This window comes from Megachile rotundata, chromosome 2 (genome assembly GCF_050947335.1).
Source record: "Megachile rotundata isolate GNS110a chromosome 2, iyMegRotu1, whole genome shotgun sequence".
Lineage (NCBI taxonomy): Eukaryota > Metazoa > Arthropoda > Insecta > Hymenoptera > Megachilidae > Megachile > Megachile rotundata.
Genome location: NC_134984.1, coordinates 4472588 through 4484685, shown reverse-complemented (window position 1 = coordinate 4484685; position 12098 = coordinate 4472588). Strand labels below are relative to the sequence as shown.

General features: G+C 32.0%; 1 protein-coding gene across 1 annotated transcript; it reads left to right on the top strand.

Annotated features, from left to right (window-relative positions):
- The first annotated feature begins 736 nt into the window (after positions 1-736).
- LOC100884001 (uncharacterized) lies at positions 737-12098 on the top strand. The gene is made up of 4 exons (XM_076541986.1): positions 737-990; positions 1141-1335; positions 5935-6085; positions 11757-12098. The coding sequence occupies exons 1-4, from the start codon at positions 897-899 to the stop codon at positions 12001-12003; spliced, it is 687 nt and encodes a 228-aa protein (XP_076398101.1). The 5' UTR covers positions 737-896; the 3' UTR covers positions 12004-12098.

Here is a 12098-nt window from a genome sequence, read left to right as displayed (position 1 = left end):
TGATATAACATAATTTCGGAGAATATACTTTTCATAATATGACAGAATCGCCATGCATCAGAGTGAGAAAACAATATAATGTACCGGATTCGTAACAAAACAACTGGCCAGACCCGAGCGAGTTGCTTGTTACGAATCAATACTGTATAGAATATTCACTGTTTTCGGACAATATACATATAATTGTCACATTTCATACATGTTACTTATTACATATACACTAGGGTGGTTTAACAAAAATTTTGTTTTGCTCTAATCTTTTAAAAAAGCAGTGTAAAAAATCCTTTTACAGTTTGAGCTAAAAAATTCAAAAAGAGATCGCTCGAAGCAATACAAAAGTTTACAAAATAAAATTTATTAATCTCTTTTTTTTATTTAAACCTATTTGTTTATCTATAATTATCTCTTATATTAACCAATTATGGGTATTTTATCAAATTTATAGTTTAAATATACTTTTATGACAATTGTAATCGCTTAAGTTGCAATTAAAAGAGGACGTGATAAAAGATCATTGTATCAACAGAAACTTTAAGTGATCTCTTGAATTAAAATTTTTGAGTTCAAACTTTGAGAAGATTTTCTTGCATTATATGTATACTAACTATTTACAGTCGAAAAGAGCGAAAAAAAATAAATCAATTTTTTTCAGCCACCCTAGTATATGTGCATATTTTCTAAAATTATTATGCGTATACAAGCAAAAGAAATAATGTCCTTTTGTTTTTTTTTTGCTTCTCATGACTAACTTCAAGGAACGTCGTCACAATGTAACAAATTTTTCAACATGCAAGATTAACCAACAGCCCATATTTATAATGGTTCAATCTACACAATACTCTTAAATCTTCATATAATTAAAATTATTTTGGAAATGTAAATTAATAAGTATAAAAATGTCATCGAAACCCGATTCACAACCAGACACTAAACCAGGAACGGAATCAGAAAAACCGGCCAAACGGGGGATCGTTGTATGTGGTATTCGAGGTGAATAAATAAATATTACTTTAATATATTATAAGTTCTGTATAAATATACCGCGCGTTATAATTACAGAAAAATTTATTTACAATTTACAAAGATGGCCTTTAAATCTTAGTTTCGCATATTATGACCTATATAAAATGTTAATTTTAGGTCCGGGACCTAAATATTTACTTAGGACACTTGTGGGTTATGACGAGCATTGCCTTTCAAAATATCGAAATCCAGCATACACATTTGGAATAAGAACTCCTGCAAGACAAATATGTCAAGCGCCAGGACCAAAATATTTGATAGCACAACCCAAACGTGGAGGTTTTAGTTTCGGATTTCCTGGAAGAACTTTTGGTATTTTATCTTCCTTTAACTGTTATTGATTTATTGATAGCATTTAACATAGACGAGCATCGCCGGTACCCGAACTGCAAGACTCCGAAAAAACAAAAGATATCATACTTTAACATTGCTACCAACTCATTTATCAGCAGCCTAGATAGATTCCGATACCAACATTTATGAACACGTGACTGGTTTCTTTGTTTGAAACCTTTTTGTCGTTATAGAGTTTCTGTTGTTGTTTATTATTGTGGGCGTCGACTGCTATGGTCATTGGCCCGAAATTTTTTAAGTAGATTTGTTAAAGTATTTATTTTAAATACATATACATATTTTACATTCCAGATGAAAGAATTACATTAAAAATTGTATTCTTTTGTTTGTATATTTCTGTTAGTACAAAGCAAATAGAAAATGTTTATTTCTATGGATATACATTCTAATATTTAAAGGGAAATAAGAAGTTATTCTATCATTAGAATATATTATTGAATTACAATAAAGTGAAAATTCAACTCATACGCTTCATAGAAAACATGTATAGAAGCAATATAATATAAAAATGCACATAAAAACACAATTCATACGAGTGACAAAAAGTTTCTGAAATATAAAATTCATTCTGAAAAAATCTCTCAACAAATATTTTTTACACAAAAATGATCTACATTCAAACAATGTATTTATACATTTGTCATATACATATGTAAATACATATCTTGTTTAAAAAATTGAGTATTTCTTGACATCAAGAACCATTTAGTGTAGAAATGTTCTTAATATGACTCCGTACGTGATAAAGGCGATTGCAAACACGATCCTAAATCGAATCTTGGATGTCTAAATATTTCAGGATTCTGAATACTCATATTCAGGGAGACACTTTTGAACTTTAATTCGATTACTCCCGTTTTTTTCCTATCCGGTTCAAAATTCGAGTACAATATTCTCTCCATAAGTGTGAAAACTTCGGGTCTGAATTTTTATAGAATAGATATGTACTACGTTCTTTGCAGTAAGTCGAACGTAGATAAAATAATTTTAAGAAAAAAAATACACCGACTTCGAAATGCACTAAAAAGTATAAAATAATTTCTATTTCATTCAATCATACAATTACGTCACAGATATGAATGAAACCTATTTACTCGTTAGGTAGTGTATTAAATACATTTCAACCTTTTCGGAGGCGGCGCAAAATTAAAAGATTTTCTTGAACATGTCAACCTTTGGACAGCCGAACATAGGCAAAGCTTGCACAGCTATTTTTTTTTCTATATATATAACTCGACAGCACGCCGCGAAGTAGGTGTTAGTGCGTATAGAATGGAACTATGGTCTATCTAGATTCATAGAGTATGCGACGGAAAGACTCGATCGCCGCATATTCTATAAAGATAGAGCCGATCTGCCGCAAATTTGGTAATTCCCGCGGCGTGGGCTCCGTTTATAGGTTCTTAGATCCATGGCTTCCACATGCGAACGAAGTCGATTCAATTTCATTTATATCAGAAATGTTGCGAAATGAAGATGCAGTCGTTACATTTACGTATATTACCAGATATATCTATAATGGTTCGTAATCTTTCTCAGGATTTATTAATTTCCAATACGCCATACCACAATCAACTGGTTATTGGCAGCAACGTTTACTGAGGTATTTTTAATTTTGCGCCGCCTCCGAAAAGGTTGAAATGTATTTAATACACTACCTAACGAGTAAATAGGTTTCATTCATATCTGTGACTTAATTGTATGATTGAATGAAATAGAAATTATTTTATACTTTTTAGTGCATTTCGAAGTCGATGTATTTTTTTTCTTAAAATTATTTTATTTCACGCTTTTTAGTGGAATGGGGAGAATTTTATAGGATACTGTGAGACAGTTCTTTCGGGCTTTTTTTTTGTCCGCGTAAATGTCATGAACATAATTAAGTAAAAGACAACATGGATATTCGTTTTTCAATTTTTTTTTTTATTAATTGTTGTAAAATTGGTAAATAAAATCGGCGATTGCATGTTGACTCATACACCATCAGAGGTACGGAGGCATACGTAGAATTCAATGTATTAGTAACAATAGTTTTTCGCTAATAACTCGAAAACTAAAGCTTTCCGCGAAATTTTTATATGAACAAAATTGTTCAGAATCATGTCCGTGATAAGATGTTAAAAGCGCACTAAAATCGAGAAAAGTTTATTTCAAAAGTTGCCGGTTTTTTTGCAATAACAACACTTTGCAATTAAAAAATGAAAAATTTTTTGATAATGGTACCAATGGGGAGTCAGAACCTACCAGATGCAAAAGGTTTCGTTCCGATCGGTGCATCCAGCTAGGCGTAATCGGCGGGCACACATAGAAAATAAAAAAAAAAAAAAAATAAAAATATACTGATCGAATTGAGTAACCTCCTCCTTTTTCGAAGTCGGTTAAAAAGGATAGTGACACAAAAACGAAAACCGACTTCGGCAAACACGAAAGACTAGTGCGTGTTTTGTCTTTTAAATTCAATAATCAAAATTCTTATCTTCGGTTTTTCGTGAATAATACTTTTACCATCGTATTCGTTTCGTATTTCTGTTTACAATGACACCAAACATGATATAATTACGATCATACTTACGTGTGTAGCAAACCATAAAAGTTTTGGACTTTCACACTTATGACAAACTTTACATTTACGACAGAGATACGAATTCCTCTTAACAGCTTGCTATACAAATAATTATGATTTTAAATATACCGTGTTTGTTGTCATTTTAATCAGAAAATCGAAACGAATACCATGGTATAAATTTCATGAAAAAATAATAAGAAATAAAAAAATTGTAATCTTTGCCTTCGCTTGCATTAGTATGTGTTTCACTGATATTCGATTGTTGTTGAGTGATTCCGAGGAAGATAACACAATAGTGAGGATACAATTTTTACTTTTACGGTAAAGATTTTTTACACACTTAAGGAGAGAATACTGTATTGTTATTACAAAATATTCAATGATATTTTTAAAATAAAAGGCCGCAAACATATTCGGCGTTAACATGAAAATTTGAAAACTTCAACTCAATTGTGACATGGGTTCCTGTTCCAATCATGCTGAAACTTTGACATTATCATTTTTTTCATTAAATCAAAATTTTAGGTGGTGAAACAAAAAAAAAGTCGAAAGTCGAAAAATAAAGGCCACCCTAATTTACATTTACGTGTTTTATACATAGTTTTATACATGAACATGAGTTCATGTTTGTACTCAGTGCCTCTTCGCTTCCAAGTCCTCGTTTTCTCAGTAAGACGGCGGGTTCTACAGGGTATTTTACAATTAGTGTAGGCCCCTGTAGCTGACATAATTCCGAATAAGATTTCCCTTTGCAAAAATGGGGTATGAAGCTTAGTTTTTGAATTATTAAGAAAAAATACAGTTCAATCAGAGCGCGAGGATTATGCATGCCCAGATGCGAGAGCGACAACTTCGAGCCTAGCGACTGAGCGTGTTTTTGCTAAATAATTCAAAAACTAAACTTTAAACACTCTTTTTGCAAAGCGAAATCTATTCAGAATTACGTCAGCAGCCCCCTCCCCCCTCCCCATTTCACGAACCTACACTAATTGTGAGACACCCTGTATAGGCATCAATTCTTGTTGTGCTGGGCCAGGGGTCGGCAACCTTTTGAGTCGGAAGAGTCAAAAATTACAATTTACAAAATTTCAAACGTTTTAAAGAGCCACAAAATTTTGTCTTGCCAACAATAAATAGTAGTCGCATAAATAAAGTTTTTTGATAAAAAAAAACTAATCTATTTATTCATAAGAAAAAATATCTATTTATTCATATACATATAAGTAGTGTTTTTCACAACAAATTAGATAATATATATATGGCATTATTAGATAATTACTTATTATTTAAGTAAAAAATTAAAACAATTAAACATTTACTTAAAACACTAACAGTTGACGACAGCGACGACGCGTGTTACGGGGAGGGATGCGGTGAAAAGCGAGTACAAGTGGTTGAGAGATAGAATCGGTGCCTAATCCTCGTTAATCGATTCAGAATGATTTTTAAATGATTTTTTTTTTTATAAAATAAATAATATTTGCATATGGAACTAAAGAGCCGCAGCTTCACATCCAAAGAGCCGCATGTGGCTCGCGAGCCGCAGGTTGCCGACCCCTGTGCTGGGCGGTTTCGGCAAACTGTTGTATACGACTGTCAGTTCTACCGAACAGTATTAAATTGCGAAAAATGGATGCCCTCTTTAAAAGTTATACTTTGCTCAAAAACTGTTTAATATTTCAAATACATAATTTGCTTTAAAGCGTAATGCAGAACATTTCAATTCACAATTTAATAGACTAATTATGTGCAGTCTCGCTACATAGAATGTAATATTTTTTGACTTTTACTAATTATATTTCTTTACCTCGTACAAATGTAATTGTGTTACTTAATAAACTTAAAAATTAAAGTATTTTAAAGGAAACGAATAAATCATTGTCAAATTTTACATGTATATTGCCTTATTATTCAATCATTCAATTATCTAATTACTTATAATCATTGTAGAATTACGATAGCCGTATTATATTTGGATTTTTTCTTGATAGATACTGGCTGTGGCCCTGGACCAAAATATATTTTACCATCTCCCAAATCACCAGCCTTCACACTAAAATCTAGAACTGAACATCGTAAGATAAGTCCCACGCCCGGACCTTATAATGTAAACCTTCCTATCCCAGGACCAGCGTTCTATATGTACGTATCTCCTTTCTTTCAGACAATTAATATTTACATTATAATATTTTAAGATAAATATTTTAATGCTCAAACGAATCGCAGTTGATAATGGAATAAGAGTTTTATTAATAATGATATTCTGCTTATTTTGAATGTTTGAATTAAAAATATATCAGTCTTGCATTAAACTAATTAAAGTTTCTATAATCCAATATTTGTATTATCAAAAATATTATTGTACAACAACTTTTTAAATTCGTTTCATAGTAACTCAAGCAATCGAGAGAGCACATTTGTTAAAATTGTATTTAATTATTGTTACATAATTTTTTAAATAGAAAATATAAATATTGTTATTTCGTATTTATTTTGTTTGAAGATTGAAATTGGGTATTGCGTTTTTCCGCTAATACATCATAAAATGGCACTAACCAGTCACTTTGAATATTCATTTGGTGTCCAGTAATATTGCACTTTCCGAACGATCCAATTTATCTTCTTGTACCTCAGCATGATTGGCCTCATATCTTTTTAGTTTTTTCGGCGTTGAGCAGTCTCTCAAATTGGGACCCCAATCAGCTGATTTTCATTTCTATATATGTCCATAAAATTATTTGATTCTGGGTATAACTAAACCTCATCACGAGTATTCATTCAATTAACACCCTCGGAACTCAATATGGAATCTATGATATTATCTTTTTCTGAATTAGTCACCTTTCTTGGGCCACAATTAAAAATCACGTCGTGAGCAATAATAATCTTTCTGGTTTTGGGTTTATCGACACAGTTTTTTGAGTTGCTATCATAGCCTATCAGGATAGCTTTTCATGGTTTCCTTGAGCTTGATCCTTTAATGGCTGGAACGTAACTATAGGCTTCCAGCCCACAAACTTTCACGGGTTTCACGTTAGACTTCTTTCTGTGCCAAAATTCAAATGGCCTGCCCTTATCATTATTGGATGAGATGGTAGGATTCAGAGCACAATTGGTGGTTTCTACAGTTACATAGAAACAGTGCAAATTGCACCGAGTGCTACATGCTCCTCACTAACTCAATCAGTGTACGGTTTTCTCGTTTAATCCTATCATTTTGTTGAGGACAGTATTGGCCAGGACTACAAAATTTGATTTTTTTGCTCATTATAAAATCTCATAAAAAATTAAAAAATACACGAATTTGGTTAGAAAACTTTTTAAAACAATCCAGTGCAACACTCTTGTTTTTCAAGAAATACACTTTGCAATACACCGATTTTCTTTTGCCAAAATGGGCTTTGAGGCTTCGTTCTTAAATTATTAAGCAAAAACACTGACCAATCATAGCGCGGGGATTACGCACGCTGAGAAACGGGAGCGACATCTTCGAGACTGTTATTTATCGTTAATCATATATAACTCTACATTAAACATTACACTTGCAACAACAAATTACCCAAAACCGAAGGCAATAACATCATGTAGTCACTTGAAATGACTTGATACATATTCACGAGACTGTAAGAAATCGCCGGGACAAAAGTATTCGTACACTTAATTATTGTTACAATTATTTTAGCAGGAATTTTATTAATTAATATTTTGGATGATCACCTTTTCGGCAAATCATTTCACGTAATACATTGGGTTTCATACTGTTTTAGGGTGAATTTTCTTCAGTATATATTCTTTAAGGTGTGATGTAATTTCAGATGCATTGCTATCTGGTTTCTGTTTAATAGTTCGGGCGATTTTACGCTTTTCTCGCGTAGTTAATTTTTGAGATCTACCATTTTTTTTTATTCTTCAATATTCTATCTTTTTTATACTTGTTTACAATACTTTATACAGTCAATCGACTTCTTTTTAGTATTTCTGATATATTTCTATATCATTTATCTTCTTCATGTAATCGTAGAACAATTTTTTTTTCTTCTACTGTTATTTCATTGCGTTTTATCCTCATATTGCAAATATTAGTATTAAAGTGTATCTGCCATGATTACTATTGACTACATTAACAGAACATCATCTAATGTAATGGTTGTAGAGTTGTTCAAAGAAAGGTGTTTATTTTAATTGAACTGACAAGGAAACATATCGAACCGCGACACACCGATTTTAATGAAACTTATGTGAAAGATAGTTCTCAAAAAAATTTGACACGTATGTTTTTTTATCGGCAATCGTTCACATTGAAGGGGTGAAAATAGCCCTCGAAGTTGGGGGTTGAAACCATGTTTTTGGGAATATCTCCGGAACGAAAGAAGATAATTGAATTCTTTTTTTTGTAAATTGTTCGTCTTTAGATAGGAAATTTTTGTGCGTAAAAAAATTTCAAGAAACTTTATTTGTTTAAATAATATTTAAAAAATTCATCATTTTTGTTTAAATTTTTGCACTAAATGTTGATCTATTTTTTTGCAACTTCGTGTACGTAAACTATGGACAAAAATAGAGGATACGTGTTTTTGGAATTTGTTGTTTGTTGCAATGTTTATTAGATATATAATTCAAAACGACCTCTTGCGAAGAGGGGAAATCAGCATTTTTATTAAAAATATCATTATTTTTACAATCTTTTACAATATTTTTGACATTTTATATCTCTATATATGCCGTTAATTGATTTCTGAATAATTATTGCAAGTGTCACAGGTATGAGCGTGACGCGGTTACAATCACCGCCGTAAGGAACATAGGCTTTTATGGCCAATATTGTTAAAAAATAATTTAATTTATTTTTATTTTCTGAGTTTCTTAAATAATCCCAATGTTTCTAAAAGTTCTAAATATTTTATTTAGAATGAAGTCTTTACGCCTGTAAAAGTATAAAAGCAGTATTGGCCATAAAAGCCTATGTTCCTTATGGTGCGGCGTTAATCATAACCGCGACACGCTCATACCTGCAACGCTTACAATAATTATTGAAAAATCAATTAATTGCATATGAGGAGATATAAAATCGTTAAAATAATGTAAAAGATTGTAAAAATAATGATATTTTAAATAAAAATGATGATTGCCCCTCTTCACAGGAGGTGGTGTTAAATTATATATCTAATAAGCATTGCAACAAACAACAAATTCCAAAAACACGTATCCTCTATTTTTGTCCATAGTTTACGTACACGAAGTTGCAAAAAAATAGATCAACATTTAGTGCAAAAATTTAAACAAAAATGATGAATTTTTTAAATATTATTTAAACAAATAAAGTTTCTTGAAATTTTTTTACGCACAAAAATTTCCTATCTAAAGACGAACAATTTACAAAAAAAAGAATTCAATTATCTTCTTTCGTTCCGGAGATATTCCCAAAAACATGGTTTCAACCCCCAACTTCGAGGGCTATTTTCACCCCTTCAATGTGAACGATTGCCGATAAAAAAAAATACGTGTCAAATATTTTCTTGAGAACTATCTTTCACATAAGTTTCATTAAAATCGGTGTGTCGCGGTTCGATATGTTTCCTTGTGAGTACAAAAAAATGAGTGCGCGTGTTTCCACGAGCAAAGTGAGGTTCGGCACGTAAATTATCGCAGCGCAATACAGATTTATAAAATTTGATGGGGTGACGAAAGGAGTCTTGAAGTCAGGAAGAGATGATCTCTGAAAGTGCCGTGCACCGTAGGTGATGTCTTCTATCTTGAGAAATTAAGGAAAAGCTGAGGTGCCGTGAGAAACGTCTTCCTAGCTTGTAAGGTTTTGGAATAGGCCTTGTAACGAGGCATATTTTTATATCCCGAATATCCCGATACCGTTGCAATTGTTGTATTTATCAACATAAATCATAATGTACGAATACTTTTGCCCCGGCGATTTCTTACGGTCTCCTGAATTTCAAATCATTTCAAGTTACTACATGATGTTATTGTCTTCAGTTTTGGGTCATTTGATGCTGTAAGTATAATGTTTAATATGCAGCTATGTATGATTAAATATACTTAATAATATAGAAAATATTGTTTTTTTTTGTTACTGTATTTTAAAAATACGAATACTCTTGTTCTCCACTCCACATATTTTATATTTCAAATACATTATTGACCGTGATTTTGAGGTTTTATTTTTTTATCAATAAAGCCTTACTAAATGCCCAACAATAATAATGAAGACTTAACCGGAAAAAACATATGTAAATTATTTTAAACTAAATCTAGTAACTTCACAATACATGTTAATATTATTACTGTAATATTATGAAAGTAGTGCTCCTATATCTTCAACAAAAAATTGCATTTTTTCAAAGTTTTCCTGCGGTTTTACATTTATTGAAATTGCAGTCGACAATAAAAGAAGCTGAAAAAATTCTTAAATATGTGCTAGTGGATATCTAATGTTTTAGAAATGTTATATGTCATTAAATAGAAGAAGTGGGTCAAAAAGCGGGTTGTAACGTGATGTGAAATATTTTTTCTTAGATATGCTATCGAATAATGTACTGCAATTTTCATTGGACTCAAGGACACATTTTATCATCTTATTTGTCTATACCCTTTATAAATTTGAGAAATATTTAATTCACAAACTCGTAAATATTAGGTTGGGGAATAAGTTCGTAGCGTTTTGACATTTTCTTTTTTTTACAGCGACATTTTGCAATTTGCAAGGGGTTATAATATTCATTCGATAGTTTTTTTTCAGTAGTTTCATTCGTTATTACTATTGAGGCTCAGAAATGGAATATCCAGGAGATAAAAATTAGCACTTTCGACACCTGCTATTCTTCGCTTTCCATCGCAGCCAAAAAGCTGCTGAAACAGCCCGGGATATTTGCAATGTATACGGAGAAGGTGTCATAGGTGAGTCGACAGCACGGAAATGGTTTGCAAAATTCAAAAATGGCGATTTTAAAGTCGAAAACCCGCCTCGTAGCGGAAGACCATCTGAGTTCGACGAAGAGCGTCTCCGAGCACTTGTGAAGCAGGATGGTCCTCAAATTAGTCGTGAATTGGTCGAAATAAAATAATTTTAAGAAAAAAAATACACCGACTTCGAAATGCACTAAAAAGTATAAAATAATTTCTATTTCATTCAATCATACAATTACGTCACAGATATGAATGAAACCTATTTACTCGTTAGGTAGTGTATTCAATGGGATTTATCGAAAAATTGGGAGCCTGGATGCCTCACGAAGTGAACGCTACAAACTTATTGCCCAACCTTAGGTTGAATTTTGCAAACCATTTCCGTGCTGTCGACTCACCTATGACACCTTCTCCGTATACATTGCAAATATCCCGGGCTGCTTCAGCAGCTTTTTGGCCGCGATGGAAAGCGAAGAAGAGCAGGTGTCGAAAATGCTGCTTTTTACCTTCTTAATATTCCATTTCTGAGCTTCAATAGTAATGACGAATGAATCTACTGAAAAAATCGATTAACAGTTTTGTAGAGCAGAAAGAGCTCTATCGAATGAATGTTATAACCTCTTGCAAATTGCAAAATGTCGCTGTAAAAAAAAAGAAAATGTCAAAACGCTACGAACTTATTTCCCAACCTAATATATAAACTTATGAATTTGTAAATGTGTGAATCTGTAAACGTGTGATCTTGTAAATACGTAAACGGGTTAAAAGTGTGGGCAAGAGGAGGGGGTCAATGAAATTCAACCTAGTTATCTTTACATTTAATTCAAATTATCAATAAATTATATGTATTTTAAAAAATATTTAACACATATGTATATATGTATATATTTTACAGTGCATCACGGTTACCTGGACGGAAATGTGACTGTACACCAGCCCCTCGCCCTTACAGTATTGATTTTGCAAGACAAAAAGCACCAGTGTATAGTTTAGGTTTAAAATTAGATGCAAAAGAAATTTGCCGCTCTCCAGGTCCTAAATATCACCTTAAACGTCCTCCACAGATGCCTCAGTATTCCTTTGGTGTTAGACATAGCGAATGTGCTCCTCCTTATATTCTAGAATGTGATGATGCATGTTGAAATATTTATCATATTCAACGAAAAATGACAGTCCAAATGTACCGTACCATGCATATTATTATTGAACTTAATATATTGTATTATAACTGCTTTAA

What these genes read in the sequence shown, in the direction of transcription:
- LOC100884001 (XM_076541986.1), top strand. Translation starts at nt 897, where the DNA reads ATGTCATCGAAACCCGATTCACAACCAGACACTAAACCAGGAACGGAA. An exon ending in ATTTCCTGGAAGAACTTTTG is followed by an intron (nt 1,336 to 5,934) that starts GTATTTTATCTT and finishes TTTTCTTGATAG; the next exon opens with ATACTGGCTGTGGCCCTGGA. An exon ending in CCAGGACCAGCGTTCTATAT is followed by an intron (nt 6,086 to 11,756) that starts GTACGTATCTCC and finishes TATATTTTACAG; the next exon opens with TGCATCACGGTTACCTGGAC.